The sequence below is a fragment of the Oreochromis aureus genome, linkage group 3 (genome assembly GCF_013358895.1).
Source record: "Oreochromis aureus strain Israel breed Guangdong linkage group 3, ZZ_aureus, whole genome shotgun sequence".
NCBI lineage: Eukaryota > Metazoa > Chordata > Actinopteri > Cichliformes > Cichlidae > Oreochromis > Oreochromis aureus.
Genome location: NC_052944.1, coordinates 101,626,064 through 101,652,477, shown reverse-complemented (window position 1 = coordinate 101,652,477; position 26,414 = coordinate 101,626,064). Strand labels below are relative to the sequence as shown.

General features: G+C 40.9%; 2 protein-coding genes across 3 annotated transcripts in view; one reads left to right on the top strand and one right to left on the bottom strand.

Moving 5' to 3' along the window:
• LOC116312123 (cytidine monophosphate-N-acetylneuraminic acid hydroxylase-like) overlaps positions 1–7,697 on the top strand; it is a 34,350-nt gene extending 26,653 nt beyond the window's left edge. For both annotated transcript variants that reach the window (XM_031729483.2, XM_039609011.1), the window contains exons 14-15: positions 934–1,049; positions 7,016–7,697. In XM_031729483.2, coding sequence (XP_031585343.1) covers positions 934–1,049; positions 7,016–7,133 — 234 coding nt within the window. In that variant the 3' untranslated portion in view covers positions 7,134–7,697. The remainder of the gene's footprint in view (positions 1–933; positions 1,050–7,015) is intronic.
• Positions 7,698–18,169: 10,472 nt separating this feature from the next.
• Positions 18,170–25,767, bottom strand: LOC120438650. The gene is made up of 7 exons (XM_039609102.1): positions 25,725–25,767; positions 21,505–21,849; positions 21,320–21,424; positions 19,466–19,537; positions 19,277–19,306; positions 19,152–19,193; positions 18,170–18,730 (listed from the first exon to the last, which is right to left on the bottom strand). The coding sequence occupies exons 1-7, from the start codon at positions 25,753–25,755 to the stop codon at positions 18,507–18,509; spliced, it is 849 nt and encodes a 282-aa protein (XP_039465036.1). The 5' UTR covers positions 25,756–25,767; the 3' UTR covers positions 18,170–18,506.
• Positions 25,768–26,414: the final 647 nt, after the last annotated feature.

Genomic DNA, 26,414 nt, shown 5'->3' with positions numbered 1-26,414 from the left:
TTATGAGTAATTTGTTTCTCTAATGGTTAAAATTTTATTTGTGAAGAAGTTCATGAAGTCATTACTAGTTAACGTTGAAGGGATGGTTCGCTCAATAGAGGTCTGAGTTTTTCCCAGCCTGGCTACAGTGCTGAAGAGAAACCGAGGGTTGTTTTTGAATTATACCACGGAGTCAGGTACTTCTGATTTGAGGCCTAAGTTTTCACCAGAGCTACACTATCCAGAGTCGTACGTAGTGAGGAGGTAAAATTATTAACAAGATAATCGACCTCTGTTGGAGTAGTGTTCAGGTAGCTGCTCTGCTCTATGTTGGTACAGGGCATTGAAGATGAAAACAGTGGGTGGATTATATAATAATGCACCTGCATTATATAGCCACGTTAACAGAGGTTATTTTTCAACTCTGTTACAACTCTAGTGACATATTGCCACACTTGCACTTGCACAGGAATATTTAATCTGGCTCTGTTCTGAGGAAACTGGAACTGCTGGACAGGCTAATTTTGTGATTATGGCCCTCCAAGTAGCATTATTTACTTTTAACCCTTAATGCTCCGGTCGGAGCGTGCCCGCTCCGTTTTGCGTAACTATTTTTAAACCCCTGTAGAACTGCAACCATGTAAGCTAGCGCAATATTTTTGTTTTTGCATATAAAACCGGAGGAGTTGTACTTACATCTTATGCAATCAGCTTGTCCTAGGTCACGGTTTCCTTCCACATATAGCTTTGCAAAAATTGCATAAAAAGCACTTGCAGCAACAAAAATATAATATTCCAGAAACACATTTTGCTGATCCGATCAGCTGTTCATATCACTTCCTAGGTTGGAATAGACATCAGCATTAAGTGCTTGTACAAGATGTAAAAGACGCAAAATCTTTCAAGAGCATATTTTCTTGCACAGAGCAGTGACCCTTTTTGGTTTCCTTTTAGATTAAAAACCGGATTGGAGTGATGAGGTACGTGGTGCTTCATGGCTGTCTATGGGATGACCTGTACATCGGCTTTCAGAACCGCATCAGCCGAGACCCAGACATCTACCACCACAAGTACAGACATTTTATCTGATATGTTTGAGAATTCTTTCATGTTCTGAAAATCTGTTTTTCTGTTCTTTGCTCGTTCATAACGCCTCTTCCAATTGACTTTAAACGCAGTGGGTATATTGCTAGAAATGGCAATTACCTTATGTAGCTATTACTTTAGCAAAACTATTTTGCGTGTATATGCATGTATTTCACTCCTCACACATTCAATTGGCTCTGTCTGGAGATACCTGCGTACATATTGAAATCTCTGTCTGTGTGATATAACTCACCCAGCTTTTCAAAGGCAGGGTTTTTTTTGGCGAGGGGTTGTTTTTTTTTAATACATGACGTTTGCTACAGTTCTTCCATGGCAGAGTTGGAAATTATTATTATTATTATTTTATTTATATAGCGCCAAATCACAAGAACATTCACCTCAAGGCATTTTATATTGTAAGGTAGACCCTACAACAGGGGTAGGCAACCTTTTTGATGGCAAGTGCCATTTAAAATTTCCTCAGAAGTCAGTGTGCCATATGATTGCATTAGCAATAAATTTAATAACGCTCTATATTAACAGTTACACATTATATAGAACCACTTTATAGAATTATATTTGTTTGCAAATGTTGGCAGCTATCAGTGAATAGTTATCAGCTATTTTGAAACAAAAAAAAGACTTTTTATCCATAACAGCAAATGAACCGTACAACAGAAAATACAAATGCTATTTATGGTCTCCTCACAACAATGATAAGAAAAATAAACTGGGCCAATATGGTATGTTTGTTAATACAGAGACACACATGTTAATGTGATCTCTGGTCTCCCACTCAGAGACACAGGTCTCCGAGTGTCCAGCATTCAGACGGCTACCTGAGGACACTCATGTGAGAGAAAATCTGCTCACACAGATATTGTCATGTTTCGCTGTGTGGCAGGCAGGGATTGGACCCAAACGCAAACTCACGGGGACTGAACTTGAACTCAAAAGCACAGCTTTATTGCTGGAAACAGATCACAAACAATACAAAACTAAACTGGGAAAACTAATCATAATGCATACCAGGAGACACGGGGAGAATCACACACAGCATGACGGAGAACGCGACACAGAACTAAGGGAGACACAGACATAAATACACAGAGGGTTAACGAGGGAAGTGGGAGCACACGGGGAACACGGGTGACACTGATAATCATAACAAGACACGGCAGGAGTGAACGCAACACTGACGGGAGACTGACAAAGTAAAACAGGAAGTACAGAGGTTCAGACAGGAGGAGCGAGTGCACGACACAGCGGGCTGGGGAAAGCATGAACTAAAACACAAGGAGGGGAAACGAGGGTTCACAGATACGGAAGGGCACACAGAGGGTAACCAAATAAGGAACATCTTAACTGAACAACCTAGGAACGAATGCATGAATAAAGAGCAAAATACAAAAATACACAACTACTAAGAATCCTGGGCCAACATGGCCCAGGATCATGACAGATATGTAGAGCCAAATACTGTCAATAAGGCCTCTGCAATGTTCTGAAGACAGTTAAACTTGTCAGGTAGTGATGTGCAGCAGGTGAAACTGCAAGCTCCATGAACACGCACAGCTGTGGATTCCAGCTGCTTCGATGTTGCATTAACTGGCATTAACTCAGCCAGTTAATGCGAGACAAATCTAGCTGCTCATTAAAGATTTCTGGTTTGATTAGAAAATAAAACATTGGTCCATACACCTGAAAGTCCCAAAAATGCATTGTGTCTCGAGTCTATGGATGCATTTGGACTAAAGACCGGCCCCCCAGATATTAAAGCCGTAAAGCCTTTGAATGAAAACAAATGCTGTTGTGACAGTGATGTACACTGTCTTGTTGGTAAATGTATGATTTCTATTCATTTTACGTCAGATAAAAACTTTGGTTGTAAGCTTCAGATAATTATTTAATAACAGCCAGACATTTTAAATGAGAATAAGAAAGTATTTCTTTGTGCCCCCCTTTCCCTGTTAATGCCCTACCTGGCCCCCTGGCAAAAGCTTTGCTAGATCCGCCCCTGCACAGTTACCAGCTGTCAGCTACTCAGAAAAGGATCCTGGTGTTATTTGTCTCTCAGAAACAGTTCATAACTTCCCTTCAACTCATTCATGTCACCTAAAAGGTAAACCTGTTTCTCCATCACCTGTTCAGCTCTGATGATTCAGTAAGGACATCTCCTGGTTTCATCTGCATGTTTCCCTCTCACCAGATATACAAACCGATATCATGACCAGCAACTTTTACAGCTGTGGCTCCAGCAAACATCAGCTGATACTAGAAATTAATATTAAATACATTCTAACAACAGCTGATCAAGCTTAAACGTGCTGCTGTTGTTTAGCGCGACATCTGGCAGTTTCCTCTTTCTGGCGCAAAGTGGGCGATAAACAAACAAGAGAAAAAAGCTGATCAGCTGATCATTGATCAGTTTCATGATTGACGTAGAAACAGGAGAGGGAGGGGGAGAATGAGAGAAGAAGAAGATGCAGCTGTGCAGCAAAGACACAACAACTCCAGCTTTGTGTCTTTTTCCATCCTGGCTGAAGTACGGGACAAACTGTGTTCCTTCTCAGCTCAACACCAAACGCGTAATAATTTCTCTGAATGCCGGACGATTACGTTTGTACGGGACGGTTGGCAACTCTACTAACTAACCTTATGAATAAAATAAAGTTCACTAACAATAAAATAGCTAGTACGCAGTACGAGTTATTGTAACTGACTGTAAAAAGTCAGCACAACGAAAATAAACTCCACCTAAACTTGGTTTATATCTGACCCAGATAGACTGCAGGTCACAAGTTCAGTTCACCTGACGCTCCGACCGACGGCTGCCTCGGGTCTCTCCTCCTCCTGCCTCCCCTTCCCTCATCCACCTGCTGGCCTCCACCACTTGTTAATTTTACTGAATCTGTGGAAGCTCCGCCATAGCCAACACCAAACAACTGAGTTATTTTTACACACCAACCAGCGTCTGGCCAAACCACCACCCAAAAAAAAAAAAAAAAAAAAAAATCGGGCCACCGACCAAATGCCCTTATGCCCGATGGCCAGTCCAGCTATGGTCGTGTGTGCCATCAGTTAACCCCACCCTGCCAACGGTGGCACGCGTGCCTAGGGTTGCCGACCCCTGCCCTACAATAATACATATAGAGAAAAAACCAACAATCTTATGACCCCCTATGAGCAGGCACTTTGGTGACACAGGAAAGGAAAAACTCAATTTTAACAGGAAGAAGGCTCAGGGAGGGGTGGCCGTCTGCTGCGACCAGTTGGGGTGGGAAAAGGAAGACAAGGCAAAAGACCGTGGTGTGGAAGAGAGCCAGGGATTAATAACAAGTATGATTCAATGCAGAGAGGTCTATTAACACATAGTGAGTGAGAAAGGTGACTGAAAAAGAAATACTCAATGCATCATGGGAATCCCCGGCAGCCTACGTCTATTGCAGCATAACTAAGGGAGGATTCAGGGTCACCTGGTCCAGCCCTAACTATATGCTTTAGCAAAAAGGAAAGTTTTAAGCCAAATCTTAAAAGTAGAGACAGTGTCTGTCTCCCGAATCCAAACTGGAATTTGATTCCATGGAAAGGGGGCCTTAAAACTGAAGGCTCTCCCTCCCGTTCTACTTTTAAATACAGGCCATTTACTTTTAAATACTCTAGGAACAACAAGTAAGCCTGGAGTGCAAGAGCGAAGTGCTCTAATAGGCTGATATGGTACTACAAGCTCATTAAGATAAGGTGGGGCCTGATTATGACGATCTGAGCTGAGCACTAAAACAGATAAAAAGTTTGAGAAATCAGACAGAAATTCTGTGTGGACGATAGGCCCAGGTGGATGATAGATTATCACAAATAAGTAACTAACAGAATCATCCTGCTGTAAACAGGGTTTTGTAAGGCAGAGTAAATCAATTTGTTGATCAGTTATTAAGTCATGTACTAACAGAGACTTGGAGGAGAGAGACCTAATGTTTAATAATCCACATTTCACTGTTTTTTATGTTTAAGTCATTTTTTTTTACTGGTTTTTAGTTTATTTTTTGTCTTTTTGGGAGCTGACACAGTCTCAATGGAGATGGGTTTTTGGGGGGGTAGCAGGAGGAGAGAAGCTGCAGAGAGGCGAGACTGCAACTCTGCTTCCTGGTCCCAACTCTGTATAGTCACATTTCAGGGGGGCCAGATTTCTAGAAACCAGAGCTGCTCCATCCAAAATGGGTTGGATGCCGTCTCTCCTAACTAGACCAAGTTTCCTCCAGATAGTTTCCCAATTATCCAATTATCTATAAAGCCCACCTCACGAGCTTTATAGATAATTAGAAAATTGTATGTGTTTATCTTTATACATCTCTATATGTTTGGAGAGTTGTCTGAAGGACAACAGTTTAGTAATCCTGGGCTCTGGCTGACAGGCTCAGTACATACTAACATGTGGAATATTACACAGTCTGAGGTGTGATGTTAGATGGCTGGTCATGGTGGTTGTGTTGATGCAAGACATGCTCAGATAGACCTGAATTCAAATTTTCTTTTGTTTTTTTCAGTACCTGTCAAAAGCAGCTATTATTGTAAGAAAAAAAAGATCATTATCCATAACTAGGAACACCTGTGACTACTCCACTCATGATTCACCTACAACAAACCTCTTATATCAGTCAAAGTAGTTCAAATTCTCATAAAGTTTACTTTTTGAAACTTTTCTTATAAAACATACAGGTGTATACCGAATTAGGTTTACATATGGTAAATTCATTGCATTGGCACAACCATCACTACCAGTCAACTAATGTCACACTTATGCTGCACAGTATGCTGGTGGTACATACTGAGCATGAAAGAAAGCTGACCCCTGAGCTCAGGATGGATGAACCGTTATCTTACACACAACTCTGCATAAACTTTTATGGATCTGACTCAGCAAAAACACAGCCAAGGTCACATGTAAAAGGACAGCCAATTCAAATGCTGGGTAAGTAAATAACTTACCTGCATTAGCAGTGCTTTGAGCAAAGCTTTAAGACTGTCATTGATAAATATTTCTACACACTTACAGATTCAGTTGCACATTAACACATCTGATTACACAGACAGATCCAGAAGTGAGATACAAACATACTTTTGCTAAAATAAAATTATGGGCTCAAATTGTGGTCATAAATATTTTGTACTTGTAAATCAGAATGCGTAGCTGTCAGTTGTTACCTTGTAAACCAAAATATCTGAAAAGTTTATGTTTGTATATCTATAAATGAGAATTTGTGTGTGTGTGTGTGTGTGTGTGTGTGTGTGTAAAAAATTATTTTTGTTTGTAAAAATATTTACACAAGTTGCAAGTTTTTTTGTCTTAAGGTCAGGTTACAGATACAAAGCAAAAAACTACATGTAAAACTCTGCACTCAAGTTCCCGAGCTGTGTGTGAGTTTCAACTTACACGTACGAACAATCCAATCAGAGAACAGATGGGTTTGGCTGTCAGAGGGGTGCTTTACTTACGTGCTTTACACAAAAAATTTGTAACTTTCTGTTCAGATATTTTGGTTTACAAGGTTACAAAACTTCATAACTATGCATTCTGATTTAAAATTACAAAATATTTATGACCACAATTTGAGCCCATATTACAGTCCTATATAGGCGACACTTACTCCTGTTCTATGACAGAAACGGCTGTTCCACACTGTGTGCAGGGGGAAGCAAACAGACAGATACACTCCTATTTTTATGCCATGTTTATTTGTCTGTTTTGGAAAGGATATGTATTGCCATTTCCAAGCCTAATAGCTCTCAGTTTAACTATCACTACAATGAAATGGTTACTTTTGTGAGTAACTTTATGATGTGATGTGTTTAGAGGACATATGGAAATGATAACAAAAGAAAAATAACTTAGGCTACATGTAAATGGTCACTGTACTAGTCCACCTTTTAATCACCTTCTTTTGGCCTCTAGGTTCTGGAAACACTTCCAAGCAGAGCTGCCGCTTTGCAAGCCCGACTGGGAACAGTTCCAAAAGCAGGTCGTCCCCATCAGTGAGACCGGGATGGGAAATAACTGTGCCTTGTCATGAATTTGCATTCTGGATTTGTGAAGATCAAGTTACTGTTTTCTGATTTATATTGTGAAAACATAACTTCTGTATTTTTATCTGAATGTTTAGTTTTATCAGTCTAGTTCAGTTTTAAACCCTTGTTTGACTATTTCATCTATTTCAAAGGCACCAGGTGAGACTCAAGACCTTCTTGCTGTAAGCACCACACCACCTTCTGCTGTGCCTCTTTTGTGGTGGAAGATTTCTTTTCTGATGTACTGATCACTTTAGTAATAGTAATATCACTTTCTTACTAGCTGTATGCATGAATGTTATTACAAGTGGGCCTCATGTTTATGGCACCTTCACAGAGGGCCCTTCTGCTCGTCTGTGGAAGAGGGGAGGCAACGGTTAAGTAAAGAATATAGTCGTAGATCTCTCTCTTTGAAGGTATAGGCCTGTGAGGTGGGGTAATATGTAAGAGTTGTGGAATGTCTTTGTCTGTGTGTGTGTATATAAGATGTGAGGGCGGCAGCCATCGTCAGAGATCACCCTGGTGTTTGAACTCAAAACAATGCAATAAATAAATGTAGATACGACCCAGTTTTTTTTTTTTTAAAGCTCTTATTTTGGAGGGTGCTGACATTTAATATTCATGTGATCAGTCCATCAATGGGTTTTATTAGCAGGTATCAGCCCATAACTGTGGCTCAGATTGACCCTCCTGCACCTGGTAGCAGCCTCAGTAGGTCGTTATCACCAATCGGTGATTATTGCAACATTTCTAGTGCTCATGGATAATGTTCAACAAAACGTTTCTGGGAGAAGATTATGCATGTTTCTTGAGGGAATTTATCATTCACTAATGGAGATGTCAACTGAGCTAACACTTCGAGCAGAAGCTGAAGTACATGTTATGGGCTCATAATACCATTATATATGTCAAAGAGGAAGGCCAAGGTAAGTGATAAAAATGGAAAAAATTTATTCATAATGTGTATGGCATTTGAAAGAGTCAAGAGATGGCAAACTAGCCCTCTGATGCATGAATTATGAAAGCCTTGGTCAAGATTTTTTTCTTAAGTGCTTTTATTCTTCTCAGGACATGAAAAAAAATGTTCAACTCTTTTTTTCCAAAAATATGTTTTTTTTATAAAGTTACAGACTTGTCCACTCCAGTGGACTACATGCGCCCGAGCACTTAGCATGAAATACTGTGAACTTACTGTAAAAAACGAATTACCTTATGTTTTATTGTAAATATGCAAGCACTTGTTTGCTTGCATGCTTTGAAAAACATCTCAGCAATTTTTTGGAACTTTCAACTCATATAGCCCCTATGTTTAGGCGTAAATAACAACAGTTCCAGACGTGAATCCTACACCTGAATATGGCAAACTATCTCCAACAAGAGAAACATTTTTGAGTCTACACAGTTCTACTATAACGATGCAGGACAGTATTACCAAGCCCTTATTAGCATGCTGGAAGAAAACACAAACTGACATCTTAGTCTCTGCATCTCCGATGTTCATCACACCTAGGCTGTGTGAAAGTTTGCAAAGCATCCAGGGCACAGTGGCACACAGCATTGCATACAGATGTATTTGGTCTTCCGTGTGCACGCAACATCATGGCATCTGTTTGCATTTTTCACCTCGGTCAGTTGGGACCAGTGATATCCTGTGGCAAACCTGACCTCACGGGCTACTTTGGTGACTGCTCTCCGCTTCACGGGTTGTGGGGTCCCACTGGGTCTTCCTCTTTTGCATTGCTGGAGGGTGCCACTATTTATCAGCGCACGAGCCACAGATGCTTTGAAGAGGAGGAGTCTCATCTTTTCCAAACCAGACATCTGGTAGAGGCACCAGGCATTTACAATGGTCACATCCAAAAAATGAAAAAACACTCGGATGTACCACCTCTTGTTTCGACGTCTGTGGGGGTACATTGCCAGACATTGGTCAACAAGATCAACCCCACCCATGTGTTGACTGTAAAGGGCCACAGAGAAGGGCTTTTGGACCATCATCATCTTTTTTTCCTTCTTGACTGAAATTCCTCAGGGTCTGCTGCTGCCTTAAATGTCTCCTGAAGAGCACATAGGATTGGTCTTATTTTAAAGAGCCTGTCTGTGTTTGCTGGCTGGTAAGTCAAGTTATCCACAAAGTGCAGGTATCTCAGGATTTGCTCATATCTGTTTTAGAGATGGACCGATCCGATATTAGGTATCGGTATCGGTCCGATACTGACGTAAATTACTGGATCGGATATCGGAGAGAAATAAAAAATGTAATCCGATCCATTAAATATCAAAAAAGTACCTCACAAAACTTGTGACAAGGCATAACTCAGCTCATAACCGTAGCATGTCGGAGCAGTGTGTCACGTGATTGAGCGGCTGTGTGTATTTGTAGCCTCCTAGCAATCCAGCATTTCATCTCCGAGGAAGTTATCCCAGAGAGAAGTAAAGCAAGTGTGTACGTTCATCTCTGAATGTTTGTAAAGCATTCCCACGTTAAGCTTAACAACCAATATATGGAGCGAGTGCCTCTTCTCTCTCCCTCTCCTGCTGCTACTTCAATCGTGAAACTGAACAATGATCAGCTGATCGGCTTTTCTGTCGCGAGTCCGTCTCTCTTCTTTGTTTTTGGCCCACTTTGCACCAGAAAGAGGAAACCAGCGGCTGAACAACAGCAGCACGTTTAACCTTGATAAGCTGTTGTTAGAATTTATTTAATATTACTTTCTAGACCAGGATCTTTTTCTACGTAGCTGACGGCTGGTAACTGTGCAGGGGCGGATCTAGCAAAGTTTAGCCAGGGGGGCCGATAGGGCATGAACAGGGAAAAGGGGGCACAAAGACACACTTTTCTTCCTTATTCTCATTTAAAATATCTAGCTTTTAATAAATAATTATCTGAATCTTACACCCAAAGTTTTAATCTGATGTAAAATGTATAGAAGTCCATTACTATATATAGTAACTGTTAAGTCTAATATACCCTAGTAAGCTATAGTACTTTTTCCTTTGGGAAGGTACCATCTGTGCAGTCTGCAATTCTGTAGAAGAAAGATGTTGAATCTATTTAATTATTCTTGAAAAATAATTTATTTCTGTGCATTTTTTTCACACTGCATCAAATTAAAGTTGATTACGTCGATTAAGCATCATGAGGTGGAGGGTGGGGGGTGGTTCCCTATTTTTTTTTTTTATTAGTTAGGTTGCTTAATATTTCTGCTAAGTACTCTTTAAAATACCAGAATAGGAAGGATGGAGGAGGTTTAAGTTTATTAGATTGATCAGTGTTGCTGAACTATAAAATATTTTGGGTGCAGTGTATATTTTTTTACATACAGGTATAACAGAATAGCTTTAGTGTTGTTGTTTATTTAAACTGAGTATGAACTTATACAAAATGCAGCAAGACATTAGAAAAAACAGTTTTATTGATTAAAAAACACACAATATCGGATTCATATCGGTATTGGCAGATATCCAAATTTATGATATCGGTATCGGTATCGGACATAAAAAAGTGGTATCGTGCCATCTCTAATCTGTTTACAGACATGGCATTTGCAATTATTCCAAGACGAAGACCGTCCTCACTAGACCAGTACATTCGTGCCTTAGGATACCGAATGTACCCCATGATCAGGTTGATCCCTAAAAAAGCCTGCATCTCTTCTCCTGTTACTGACAGATTTTCTTTCCCTTTTTGTAGAGCATACAAGTTGGTGTTGTAAGTTATATTATCAATTAGATCTGCTGGAAACAGATGTCTGAAGAAATCTATGGGATCCTTCCCCTCCATATTCAATTTCCACTCTCCTAGAAAAGGAGGCAAGTCTCCATCAAAGTCATTGTCTTGGACTTTCCAAACATTTTTGCGGGCTTGAGTATGGTCAGGTGCCATGTGCCCATTTCCCACAGCTGCCTGATCATGCTGACCTTCCTCTTCATCTTGCCCCTCATCATTCTCACTTTCTGTATCCTGACGAATGCTGTTCATAGATTTCAGTTCAGCATTCAACACTATAATCCCCCAACAGCTCACTCAAAAACTGGTCCAGTTGGGGCTTAACACCTCTCTGTGCAACTGGCTGTTGGATTTCCTCACCGGAAGACCTCAAGTAGTACGGGTCGGCAGTAATACATCCAGCACCATCATTTTAAACACGGGGGCCCCGCAGGGATGTGTGCTGAGCCCCCTCCTCTTCACGCTGCTGACCCATGACTGCACTCCATCATACAGCTCCAACCTCTTCATCAAGTTTGCGGACGACACAATGGTGGTGGGTCTCATTAGCAACAGGGATGAGACTAACTACAGAAGTGAGGTGAGACGCCTGGCCACGTGGTGTGTTGACAACAATCTCTCTCTGAATGTGGAGAAGACGAAGGAGATTGTTGTGGACTTCAGGAGAATGCACACCCAACATGCTCCTCTGACCATTGACGGAGCGTCTGTGGAGAGAGTGAGCAGCACTAAGTTCTTGGGTGTGCACATCACAGAGGATCTCTCCTGGACGTACAACACCACAGCACTGGCCAAGAAATCACAGCAGCGTCTCTTCTTTTCTCCGCAAACTAAGAAGAGCAGGAGCACCAGCCCCATCATGTACACTTTCTACAGAGGCACCATCGAGAGCATCCTGTCGAGCTGCATCACTGTGTGGTTTGGAGCCTGCAATGCGTCCTGTCATAGAACCCTCCAACGCATAGTGAGAGCTGCAGAGAGGATCATTGGTGTCTCTCCCTCCCTCCAGGACATTTACAGCACCCGTCTCACTAAAAAGCCCTCTGCATAGCGGCTGATCCCACGCACCCAATGCAAAGCTTCTTCAAGCTGCTGCCGTCAGGAGGAGACTGCGGAGTCTCCAGGCCAGGACCAGCAGACTGAAGGACAGCTTCATCCATCAGGCTGTCAGGAAGCTTAACTCCCTCCCGATTCTGCCCCCTCCCTCTCTCCTCCACGGTCTCACTGAACTCTGTCACACACACACACACACACACACTCTCTGACTCACTCACTGGCCTGCACCAGTTATTAGTCACCTTGTGGAGCATTGGACTGCCACTACCTCATAAGACTTTGTTGTTACACTATCTCCTACCGTACATTACCAAATCTCCATTTGCACTATTTGCCTATTTGCACTACCTTGCCTGGTTTACACTCAATGTCATTTACCGTTACCTGAATATTGTATATGGTATATTGTATAGCTTTTTTTGGTATATGTAAAATTGTACTGTATTTATTCAAATTTTACTTTTTTAAATTATTTAAATTATTTTACTTGCATTTTTAATCACTCTCTTATATTTAAATGTTCATCTAGGGTTTGAGAGTAACGAAATTTCTATTCTCTGTATGTCCTGTACATATGGCAGAATTGACAATAAAGTTGACTTTGACTTTGACTTTGACTTGACTTGACTGTCTGTGTCTTCATCATACATAGCTCCTATGTCTCTGTTCTTCTCTGGCGGCCACTCATCACTGAACTCATCATCACTGCACTCATCAATGAACTCATCATCACTGGAGCTGGATGGAATTTCCTCGACTATTCTGTACGCTGCCTTATTCTTTGCTGCATTTGAAGTCTACAAAATATGATAAAATAATTAATATAGTAACTCAAACTACAGCTGATCTGCACAAAAATATATATTTTAAATGAGTAGCTTAAAAAATGTAACAATTATACGCTTACTTATAACCAAAACAGTCCCAAGAAACAGTGAAGCAATTTATGACTTATGTCAAAAAATATAGTGGGTAATGCATGATGTCCACTTCATTGGACACATGGCTAATTGTAGTTTTCTACATATTAGACATAACAATTTCTTATTCCAAACAGATAATATCCTTCCCTAGATGTTACTGCATATCATCATATTTTTTTCCCCCTTTTGGGCTCTTCTAGCATAGAAGGATTGACAGGATATGCCAGCAGTGGTCGGCAGGGGTGGCAGTTTGTCGGCCATCTTTGATTCAGAGGAAATTTACTTGCAGTTGCACTAACTGAACACTGAATTGACCTCAATGGAGTATGGCAGCAGAGAGCACTCTAGAGGCTAATATGCAGTTCCACCATAGAAACCAATGCATTAAAGAGATATGCACGTTTTAGTAGCTGTCCACTCCAGTGACCACTATGCATCAGAGGGCTAGATGATGAATGCAAGAAATAAGAAAGAAGTTAAAATATTTGTTATTTTGTTTCTAACTCTTTTAGGTACAACATACCAGCTACTCAGCTGACTGACATGCCAGACTTGGGGTTTAGTTGGATGGCCATATCTCAAATGTTGTCAATAAATGTTCAAACACTGTACAACCACAGGATACAACTAGGTTTAGTGGACTATGGAACTTTTAATAATATTTCAAATGTGGATCTTGATCATCTCATTACTGAGATTCTTACACATACCCCTGGCTCAGGAGAATCCTACATTAGTGGCAGTTTGAGAGGAAGAGGAATCAGAGTTCAGCGGTGGCGAGTGCGAGAATGTTTAAGAATAGTTAATCCAGTGGGAAGAGCTTTGAGAGGACAGAAAGCAATTCAGCGGAGGGTCTACAATGTCACTGTCCCAAATCAAGTGTGGTATGCCTTTTTTCACTTTTTAAATTTGATTAATGTTAATTATTACTTCCTGCATTGCAGTAATATAATATTTAATTCATGTACATACTGGTGACGGAGCTCCTTCACTCGATCACTGTTCCGTTCAAATGGTACTTTGTGGTACATACAGGGCTGGTATGCTGTCACATCCTGTGCAGAAAACAAGAATATCTTCCAAAGAGACATCATTTTCAACTATAAGATACAAAATACAAAAAAAGCATTGGGTGGACCTTCAAAGATGCCAAGTTTGTCCTTGACTTCACGGAGGCAAAGTCGGAAGAACTCCCGAGTAGGTCCTCCATTGTCAACAGCACCCTCAGATATTCCATAGTCATCAGTAAACTTCATATCTATTTTTTTCTCTGGTGAAAAATTGGATCTGCCCATGGCTCTGGATGCTCCATCCCACACATTTCACCTTATGATGTTTAAGCGTACAGTGCTATCATTATTTACTCTAGTAACAATCTGCTCCAAGATTCTCTCTAAGCTCTGGACATCACTGAAACACACACACACACACACACACACACACACACACACACACACACACACACAGAGTAAAGAAATATACTAGTCTCAATGGCAATAACCCACCAACAGAATAATGATGTACCATCCTTAAGACTGTAATTGATATTTAACAAAAAAGAGATACAAATCAAGAATGTTTGTGATAAATGAAAAAGGATTAAGTTTAAGTTTCAATTTTTTATCTTGTCATAAATACACTAGTATTTATAAATAGTATAAGTACACTACATAAATACAAGTAGAACAAGAATAAAAAAATAAGATCCAACACTGACAACCAACCTCAATTCAAAAAAGTAAAAATAAACCAAAACATATATCAAGTAAAATATAATTAATCTGATAGCCTTGGTAATCTTCAAATGACGACAGAAATCGCAGGTTGCAGTTTGTAGTTTGTAGTTTGCTTATTCAAACTGATCCAAAACTAGACAGTAGGTGACTCCTTTTCCGCAACAAACATCAAATAATGGTTAATATGTTGACCTTTCAACATGACAAGTAAAAGTTTGTGTTGTACTGACCTTTCACTTGCACTTGAGTCTAAAGACCTTGAAATGGCTTTTTGGAGGTCGGGGTCATCTCACAGGTATTCTTCCTCAAACAGGCCAAGACATGTACTGCAAAGCCAGAATGTTTTGTAAATTATTTAGTTAAATTACATATAAATGATGTTGACATAATTACATTATCACAATACATAGATTGGCCTCAGCATTATTAAAGTTGTGTGGGATCATCTTGACAGAAAACAGAACAAAAAGCCTGGAAAACTATTCCTGAACCCTGCTTAAAGAAATTCAATAAAAAGAAGACATCGCCATCCAGAAAGCTTGGTTAAGAGAGTTCAAGCTGTGTTGAAGACTAAAGTAGCTCATATCACATTTTGAATTTTAAGCTCATTAAAATTCTACAAGTTTTGTTCTACTCTAATATACTGCGCTTCCATGTCTGTTTGTAGACATAATTTTGTAGACTTCAGTAAATCACTGCGCTTCTTTCCTATTTTTCCAGCAAAATACAAAAAAAGGAGGGGTGGCTCATGACTTTTGCACAATATAGCTCAAAGGATTTAAAGATACAAACATGTACAAAACACATACCTGTAGGATGTGCTGGATAAAGTTGGCTGGGTAGGTCCATTGGACACACTGGAGGTATTACTAGAGAAGACACGTGTGTCACCAGTAACACTGGAAGAAGAACCCACTGATAAGCCAGGTGTGTTGTAACTGACAGAGGCAGATGTTCCACTGGAGTAAGGCTCATCCTCATCAGTAGCAATGACAGAAGAATTGGTGTGGATGGAAGATTCAACAGTACAAACATCTTGGGTAGCAACGCACCAGATGACCTCATCATCAACAGACACGGACTGTGTGTTAACAATGGGAATGGCTGAGGGAACTTCTTTAGAAATTTTGTGAGAACACAAAGAACGGGAGTTTAACTTTTGAATGACATCTAATCACATATATAGCTTTTACTTTTCATGTATTTAGGGGTACATTTCTTTCTGCTCAAAATATTAAACCAAATTTAAATATGATTTTAACAAAGACTTGACACTAAACTAAAGACACAATGCTTATGGTGACTAAGTAACAGACACTGAACCAACTTAATTTCCAGTTTATTTACTTTTAGATAGAAATATTTACTCCATTTGTCAGAATTCAAAGTTTCTGTGAAATCCTGCCTGCTTGTATGGCTACTCTCTCCATCAGAATATATCTGTAAATTAATACATTTCATTATACTGCCAACGAAATGGTATAATAAATATTAGTAATATGTTTATGTATTATGTATTAAAACATAATACAAGTGGCAATGTTTAAGGGAGTTTAAAATTCCTCTTTGCCTTTTTCACTCTCATTTTATGAACATACATACATTTGCTGAAATACTCAGGATTACTTACTGATTCATTGTCCTCACATAAAATGACCTTGTCGGGTCTGACATAAATTGACTTCTGATAAAACAGTTTTTTCACAAGGTCTCCATTCAAAGTCTGTTTGGAAGTAAAAAGCAAAAGGATCTAAAGCTTACCTACATCCTTCAACAACTGGCTGGAAGGCAGTCCTTATTGCCTGCATTACTTTGTCTGAGTCCCAGTCACAGCTAAACTCCAGTGCAGATTTTATATGTCCATTTTCAAAAAGCCAAGCTTTTTTGTTACACCTTGGCACATGTGCAGTTAGATGGTCTGGCAAGAGAATCACTTCTTTGGTGAAAGACTGAGCCACAGAATGTGACCTGCTTAGCTGTGCTGGAAACCTAATGGAGGATAAAGGCAAAGTAAACATTTCTGCATGTAATGAACTCACATTTCTCTGATCAATGAAGTACATTTTATTGGAATCCTGAATTAGATAAGTGGAAGAGAATGGATGGATGAATGGATGGGTAGAAGATGTAAGATAGTGGGATGGGTGGGAGGAGAAACTTAGCAATCACATAAAAAAAAATTTCTTAAATTCACGGAGTACTTTTTGTTGCTTTAAAAAAAGTTTCATTAAATTATATACTGCCAAAAATTATGCACTGTAACAACTGATGTGCTTTGCTTTTACACATGTTTGCAGATTAAGGTTACGGGACTTGAAATATTATAGATAAAACAAATAAAACAAATTAACTGTTGTGCACAGTTTAGTCTCCAAATCCACACGCTGTCAGTCTATCGCACAGTTTTTTTGTGATATTTTTGTTTACTTAGCTTCGTCAAGCAATTGAAACCTACGGCCAGTTACTAACCTTCCACTAGTAATTTCAGTGCATTTAGTTCTGTTCTTACCTCTTGTGCCTTGGGCCCTTTCGAGTGAAAGGTCTAAGATTGTAGATGGGACCCGTTGTGGGGGACTCCTGTGATGTGGAAGGCACGTTCTCCATAACGTTAGCTGGATAACCAGGGGCTATCTGACTGGAGAGGTTCACTGCATTTGGTCTTCCACGATGAAAAAGTGAATACATTTCTTCATCAGTAGTACGATGCAGTACACTAGTACAAATATTAGGTTGGCCAGAACATGCATTTGCCAGGGTGTTAATTAGCTCCTCATTACTTAGAATCTGAGCCACAAGATTCCGTGCGGACTGGCTCATAGTGCCACTCCTCGCAGCTACAAACAAGGAAAACACTAGATGGCATAAGCGCCTCCATAACATCAAGCTTCATTCCATATATTCAGAAGATCATTCTATATATTCAGAAGAGAAATACCTGGCATTTGAACATGGGTGTGTCGATTTTTTTTATAGCAACTGTACATGAGTTTTATCCACAGATTAAAATTATTATTATGTGCTTGATGTGCCTCACCTTTGGCCCTAGCTCTTCCCCTCTGACTGCAGTAGGCCAAATATACACTAATGAATCCATTTACATCAGCAGCCTAAAAATTGTCATGATAATAAATACTAGTTAATCTATAGCACCAAAACATCAGTCAGTCACCCGCCTCTACACCTCTGTCCGAGCTACAACATGGCAGAGCTGCCTCTGTCACCTGATAAATAACAGTGAGACATTCCAAATACATGCAGTCACACATGTGCTTCAAATACAGTAATGAACCAACAAGTCATCATCCAATTTCACCTGTGATCTTGTATCATCATTACTCTCTGAGAGAGAGAAAAAGAGAGAGAGCTAGTTTTGAGATGTGAGTGATTTGTGACATTTAGCGTGTTTGGAGTGTGTAGTTAGTGTGTAGTGTTGTGTATAGTTTTGTGTTGTGTGTCAGAACAATGAGGCAACTGCTGTCTCCAGGTAGAAACAGGAGTGATACACCTGTTGACAGGACACACACACACACACACACACACACACTGAGGACTGGAATGTTGTAAGTTTTGTATGTAAAACTTTATTTTCAGCCATTATTAAAATTTATCACAAATGAACATTTACTGTGAAAAATACAGGCTTCTGCAATCAGATAATTCTTTCTGATATATTCCTCAGAGACCCTCAGAGGTTTGCCTGATATCAAATTAATACTAAAAATTCTGCTTCTTACAAGTACAGAGGACAGCTGTGGGTGCTGCTCCAGCATGTGCATCTGTGGCACAGTGGGAGGAAGAGTCAGTTCACAGATATGAACTCAGATCAGCAATGAAGCCGTGGGAAATATTTCTGGATGGTATCTGAAAGTTTTGGAGCAGACTGAAAAGTGAAAAATCATCTTCTGCAGCTTCAACACAAACACCCTTTGCAGCTCAGAAGGCATGCTCGGTGGTGACATAAGCATTGATGTCATCGTAGACGTCATCTAGTCCTTGACCTCTGTGATGCTGGGTCATCTCCATGGAGACGGCTGGTTTGTTCAGTGTCTTGCTGTAGATGGACAGCAGCAGACCAGTGGAGATGCAGTATGGACATAAGACCACTAGATGGCAGAGGAGTCTGAGCACAGACTCAGAAAGAAGAAGAGGAGGAGCATCTGAAGAAGGAGGAAGCAGAGGAGGTGTGTTGGTCAGTTAAACACAGCACAGAGGTGCACTAATCAGCTCTCTCCCCTCACAGCAGGAAGGCTGGAAGTGCTGATCCTGGATCAGCCCTGGAGGTGAGGCAGGTGTGAGTGTGAGCTGTAGTTTAAACACTCTGAGCAGTCAGTGAGACCAGAAAAGCTCTGAGAACATTACACTGCATGAACCCCAACATGCTGCTCAGGACCAAACATGAGGAGGATATGAAAGGTGACCCTGACTGACAACATCTGCCCAGCTGCATCATGTCAGAGCTCCTCTAAGCAGTGCAAAAGAAATGAAGGAGGACTCTGTTTGTGGCTCTTCCTCCAAAGGAGGTCTTTCCTCCCTCCTCCTCCTTCATTTATTAGTGTTTGTTCCTCGTCATCAACTTACCTGCAGGAACAGCCAGGCCAGACAGCAGCAGCACACACACACCTGTAACAGGACAGAGGTCACTAAAGTTCACCTAAGGTTAGAGGTCATGATGAGGACAGACAGGTGTAGGAACGTCAGCTCACCTGCAGCAGTCAGCAGAAACAGGCCTGAAACTGAAGAACACTCTGATCAGAGATCAAATGGTCACATGACCGAAGAGAAACATTCAGACTGCAGTGATTGGTTACTGTTCCCACACATCAATAAACAACAGCGCCCTCCACTGTTGGACAGACAGATAATAAATGTGGAGAAACTTGAAGGAGACTCACAGAAGGAGACTCGTCCGCTCCATCTCAGATAGCCGTCACCTCCACACTTCCACAGGTCTGATCCCCAACCCTCTACATTACACAGAGCACACATCAGCACAGGAGGAGCTCCAACAACAGTCACCTCAATGTGTTTCATATTGTAAGACCCCACAATAACACAAAGAAACAATCAGATGACCCTCTTTCAGCAATCACTTTTGCCACAGTGGGAAGGAAAAACTCACTTTAACAGGAAGAAACTTAACTTATTAATGCAAAATCATATAAATAATCTCACGCGCAATCATGTACATTTCTACTGTTTTGTGAAAACATACGTTCATTTTTATACTTTTAAATGTTAACACAGTTTAATTAACACAGTAGTAACACAGCTCCTGTTTAGACTCCCCCCTGCTTGCTGTTGGTGTTGCTTCCATGTAAAATAGGACGGCTGCTGTTAGCCTTCATTAAGCTGTAAATGTAAATGACTTAAACATGTATCAGAGTGAGTCCGGCTTTCTCTCTGTAAACAGACATTGGTGGTGGTTTATTGATCAGCTGCTTTGATGAATCCTGCAGCTTTGTCCCAGTAAAACTTTTACAGGTGTGTTCTTTCACTCCACCTGAGCACAGCGCCACGGTAACGTTAACCTCAACGTTAATGTGACGTCATTATCAATGCTGCTGTTGTGTTATCAGCAGTGTTGGTCAAGTTACGTGAAAAAAGTAATCAGTAACTAATTACTGATTACTTCCCCCCAAAAGTAATCCTGTTACTTTACTGATTACTTATTTTGAAAAGTAATTAATTACTTAGTTAATTTTTAAAAACATGATTTACAACCTGAATAGGTGATAAAGCGATAGATCTTTCAGCCCAATTCTACTTTTTCTGCTTAATTCATCATACAAAATGTAATCTTTGTAAACATTCTCTGACTGGAAGAAATTTGTTTAACATTTAAACCTATTTTCTGCACATTCCAGCATATAAAATAAAATATTTGTTTGTGCTTAGACTCAGTCTTTCAAACAAATGCAAGTGAAACACAGCAGAAAATAAATAAAGTCAAAGACTAGCGGTCCTGTTGCTCTATTTTCACCTGTATAGCAGGAGTGGGGTAGGCGGAGGTTTACCCTGGTGCAGGTGTGCCGCAGCGGTCAGTGGGTTTTTTTCGCTGTAAAAAGAAGTTTTCTTCCCACGCAGGGAACAGCAGACACTAATGTTTTCATCACTTTATATGGAATCAAACTCAAAGTAAGGTCAGTACTTCCACACTTTAAACGCTGCACGCTCATACTCTCTCCCGCACTCGATATATTATCCATTGTTGATCTGCACACAGCTGTTGCCATGAACGTCGCACTGGCTTATGTCATTGTCATGAGACATTCTCACAAAAAAATCACGGTTTTAGTAACGCAGCGTGCTTACGGGAAAGTAACAGTAATCCAAATACCTTTTTTGCAATAGTAATCCCTTACTTTACTCATTACTTGAAAAAAGTAACCATCTCTGGTTATCAGTGTTTGTGTTTCAAACTGGGAGCTGTGTGGGCTTACTGCTGTCACACTCTTATTCATATGTTTGCACTGCAAGTCTGTTTTTAGTCACTAATATGGCCTGTGTTTCCATGGTGACAGTGGAGCGCTACAGAGTCACGTGTCAAACGAATTATTGAATTTTTGCAATCCTAATCCAGATGTTGCAAACGTGTTGGAAACATCAACAGCTGGTTTCAGCGATATGTGAGGATTTGCTGGAGGATGGATTAATGCGTGGAGGTCAAAGGTCACAGACATCAGTCAGTGTGAAGGTAGAGCTTGCTCTGTTACTAAGTCACACACACACACACACACACTCTTCACCTCTGTTCCTCATCCTTATGTAGCACACGTAGGCAGCAGCCAGAATGATCAGAGTACCCAGCAGCACAACTGAGAGGACTGTGGGCCAGACTGGAGGAGGACGTTCTGTAACACAAACACACGAGACATAAACATCATCAACATGTTTGTATGAATTCACATCAATCTGACCTCTGTCAACTGACCTGTGACCTTCAGCTGTACTTCAGTCCAGCTCAGCTCTTCTTCGCTCCTGAGGGTGGTGCAGGTGTAGGTTCCACTGTCAAAGACTGTAGGGTTCCTCAGAGTGAGGCTGAGGTCTCCAGTCTGCAGAGCGTCGGCTCTCATTGATGTTCGACCAACGTAATGAACGTTTTGATCCTGAAGATTGTCAGCACTAAGCAGGCGCACGTGGACTCGCGGGTTCTTGAACTCATCACAGCGCCACAGAACTGCTGTGGGGCTCCTGGAATCATCAGCTTGTATCCGACAGGGAAGCAGGACAGACTCCACCCCCTCATAAACCTCCACCCCTGAGGCATGCTGGGAAACTGAAGACAGAAACATGAAACAGATAGATACTGTGACTCACAGTCACCTGACCTTTCACACACACACACACACACACACACACACAGTGATGTTCTCAGGGTGTCACAGAGACTAAGAGTTTGACAAACTACTTCCAGAGTTATTTAATTTTAAACCTTTTTGTCGTATGGACCCGCCCACCTGGCCGCATGAGCCAATCAGAGCTGTTCCCTGCACCACAAAGTCTCATGGACTGGTCTGCAGTACAGCGTGAAGGTGGAACCAGCTCTACTGATTTTATTCTGTGAAGTTTTAGATGAACCTCTCATTTGTATTTTGCTTTTTTCTCAGAGCTGCCCTGAATTTAGGAGGAAGATGAGGACTAGTTTTATTTTGAAGCAAAGACGTGAACATTAGCAAGAAGAAAGCACAACATGTGACAGCAGAGCTCAGTTCACCTGATGGAGCAATAGAAACATTTTTCTCATTAAACTCAATCATAAAGATATTTTTATTTTCCCACTTTTTCTCTGTTCATGTTCAACTCAATGAATACAAGCTGAGTATCTTTATTAGAATTTAAATTCAAAGTAAAATAAAGTTTGTTAATTATTAAATCAATATTAAACAAATTTAATTTAACATTGAACAAAAACAGCTGGTAGAAATGTCCTTCAGGAGCTACTTTTACTTTCTTACTCTGAGTACTTTTGACAGCCAGTACTTTCCATTTCACTTGAGTAAAGAAGTTGGATGGCAACTTTTATTGCAGTATTTTTTTCTAACAGTAGTATCTGTATTCTACTTAAGTACAAACTCTGTGTACTTTCGCCACCTGTTTCTCCACAGCAGGCACAGTAATAACATCCAGCACAATGAAGCAGTCTGAGTCACAGCATCAGTCCTCCTTATGTTTAACATTACAGAGATCAGTGACCCAGGACTCAGGTGAGAACTGACTGACTGAAGGTCGTACTTCCTGCTGTCACAGTGCTAGCTGACAGTAAGCTAGCAGACACTGCTGACCAGGCTGGAGGACGTGTGAGGGTCGTCCATGAAAGTCACCTTTGGTCAAGTTTCCTGGAGCACAGAGTTTCCTCGGAAAGAGATACAGCTGAGTTCAGCTGACCTCACTGTGTAGGACTGATATGAGAGGTGAGCAAATGATTCGAGAGGCTGGTCAGGGACTTCATCTGCTCTACCCGACTAACTGGACCCTCTACAATTCGCATACTGCCACAACAGGTCCACTGATCATGTCATAGCCCTGACACTACATGCTGCCCTCTTGCACCTGGAGAAGAGAGACACGTATATGAGATTTGAGATATATGAGATACGTATATGAGATACAGACGCCAAGTGGTCAGACTGGGCAGCATCACCTCATCCCCCATAATAATGACTACTGGTGCTCAACAGGGGTGTGTACTGAGCCCTCTCCTATACTCACTCTACACTGCACGGCCACTAGCAACTCCAACATCATTGTGAAGTATGCGGACGACACTACAGTGGACGGTCTTATCACCAAAGGTGATGAGATGGCTTACAGGGAGGAGGTCAGCGCCCTGACCCACTATATATATATGTGTGTGTAGGGATGGGTATCGTTTAGGTTTTATCCGATACCAGTACCAAACCGGTACTTTTGAAACGGTGCTGGTGCTTAAACGGTGCTCAAACCGGTGCTTAAAGAATGGAGAACACACAATTTGTCCAAAAACCTTTCATGTTCAGCTGTTTTTTGTAAAAATATAACAATGTGAGCCTTTTCTGCAGCTATAGGGCATATATGGTATCACTCTTGGCTGGAAGCAGTGCTTAAAGAATGGAAAAAACACAAACTTTGTCCAAAAACCTCTCATGTTTAACTGTTTTCCACTTTTTCTTTGGTCATTTTAGCCTTTTTGGCCAGGGTGAAGGGAGTATCTGCCATCAAACAAGAAGACAGCTGCATGTAACTATGACAGTGTTTGCTAGTTCACCTTACATGCATTAATGTAATAACGTGGTTAGCCTACTCAACGTGAATTACACACGAACAATTCACGCAGAGGAGAACGGCTGCTGCTGCCATCATCATCCGTCATCATTTCTGCTACACTGACAGGGCTAGCGGCCAGGACTCTACTCTTCGGGTTTTTGGGGGATGTTGCTAACTCCGGGTCCAATAAAAGGCACCACACCCACAGTAGATGTGTATGGCGTTATTTTTGTGCCACTATTCTGAGCGCACGTAAAAAAAAGTTTGAGCGCACGTAAAAGAAAGTTTGCAGGTGCAAGTGTTGTATTTTGAGGAGAAATTTATTTTGAGCGAAGAAAAGCTGAATTTGAGTGAACAAAATTCATTCCTGCCTGCAAAAAATGTATTTCAGTGTTTGCTATTATCTATACACACACACAATAGCAGCCCCTCTCGCTCAGTTTTTGCATTTGCGCTTGCTCGCAATGCTTTGCTCGCGCTCTCAACATTTCTGCCTGTGCGCGCTCAACTCTTTCTGCACACCGTTATATTTGTGCCACAAAACCAGCTAATCACAGACTTGGATGCAAAAAAAAAAATCTGATTGGCTGTTCTAGTCTCCAATCAGCTCGAAATGACGAAATGCAGTATCCCAGAATCCATTTCGTCCAAAACTCAAACGAGGCAGTGGTGGAAGAAGACAGAGTGGCGTTTGAAATATTACTCTTTCTGGGTCCTAACCCTAACCCTATCCTCGGAAAGGTAAAATGATTGGCTAGAATCCAAAGTGTATGACATCTCAGGAAAAAAAAGCACCGAAATGTGCGCTGCTTTTCGTTCTGGTTACTACCATCTATGTCAGATACTGGTACCCATCCCTATATATGTATATATGTACATATATATATATATATATATGTATATATATTCAGTAATGCACATACAATCTTATATTGTACATATATCTATTGTTATAATTCTCAGATTTACCCATCCTTTTGTTTTGTTTTGCTTGTTCTTATGTTGTTGTATTTTGCACACCTCTGTTGCTTGCGAAGCTTACACACAAGAATTTCACTTGCATGTGCCGTACCAGTGTACCTGCACGTGTGATGTGACAATAAAAGTGATTTGATTTGATTTAGTGTATGTACTGATACTGCATGTAGTGCACATATTGATATGTAGTACTGATACTGATTGTTGTACTGATACTGCATGTGGGTACTGATGCTTATATGTAGTACTGATATCTTAGGGTGTGGGTGAATGTTCCCCTGTGGTCAAGCTGAAGTTACATCCCTGAACAACCACGCTCCCCACACTGCTTCTTTTTTCTCTCTCTGGCTCCTACCCCTGCTGGGGTGTGAGGTTAAATCTAAAAAAGGCTCAGTGGGCACTTCCTGTAATACAGACTCCTCCCTGCAGTCTAAGGTTAAACACGTCAGATCACCACAGAGACATGAACACAGCCCAGTGTACAGCAGACATAACATTGTGCAGCTAGGGTTCAGCGGGTGGAGCAGGTCCGTCTTGCATGGAGGCCATGGGAATGAGCTTCATCACATGAATAAGCTTCATCACATAAAAGAGCTTAATCAGTGGACATGAGCAGTTAATAAATAATGTCAATGTGGAGGTTTTACTGAAGTGTTACGCACTCACTGTGAACACCCAGCTTCACATTTGGTCACATGACAACAGGTTAGTTCAGTGTGGCCAAATAAAAACATACTTGACTGTAGAAATTCAGTTTGCACAAAGCACATTTACCTTAATTAATAAATAAACTTTTGTTTTAATGTAGTTCAGCTGCATTGAACTATTACTTAATGTTTCCTGATGATGAAGAATCATTTGTGTGTGCCTGCGTGCGTGCGTGCGTGCGTCTGTGTGTGTGTGTTTAAAGGATCAGAGCAGCTTTCTTACCGAATAAGAGGAGCAGGATCATCATCTTCATCCTCAGTAACAATCCCGTTACAGCTGATCCTCTCAGGACGGCTGTCAGAGCAGAGCTGTTACTCTGCAGCTGATGGCACAGAAAAAAAGTTCTCTTTCACAGGAAGTCTCCTCCTCTGAGAACCTTCACAATAAAAGCTGTTTACAGTGTTGAACACAGAGCCAACTGGAGGATCAGAGGTTAGAAGGAAAGATAGAAAGAATAATGTGCAGGTCAGAAGCTGTAGCACTGTGTGAAAGTCAAATGTGCACCAACAGCTTCATCACAGCTTTGAAATCATGTGGACTGCAGACACGATCCTTCCATGATAAATTTCAATAACTCTGAAGACAGAAGGGCCAGAGAGCATGAAACTGTAGCAATGCATGTAAAGCAGACACTCGCGCGTGCATGATGGTTTCTTTTTGTGCACGGATGCTGAGATTAATTTTCTGTATGCTGGACATCACAGATTTAGTCACCCAGGAGTTTTAACTCGCCTCGAAGGAACAATCATGTCTCTACAAAACACAGTACAGGAACATGTGACATCAGCAAGCATGTCCGAATCATCCCTGCAAGTGCATCTAAGGATGTCCCAGTCTGCACAGTCGAAAAACTCATCCAAGCAGAGCACAAAAGAGTTCTTTTTAACCCATACATGATTAACATCACCTAGA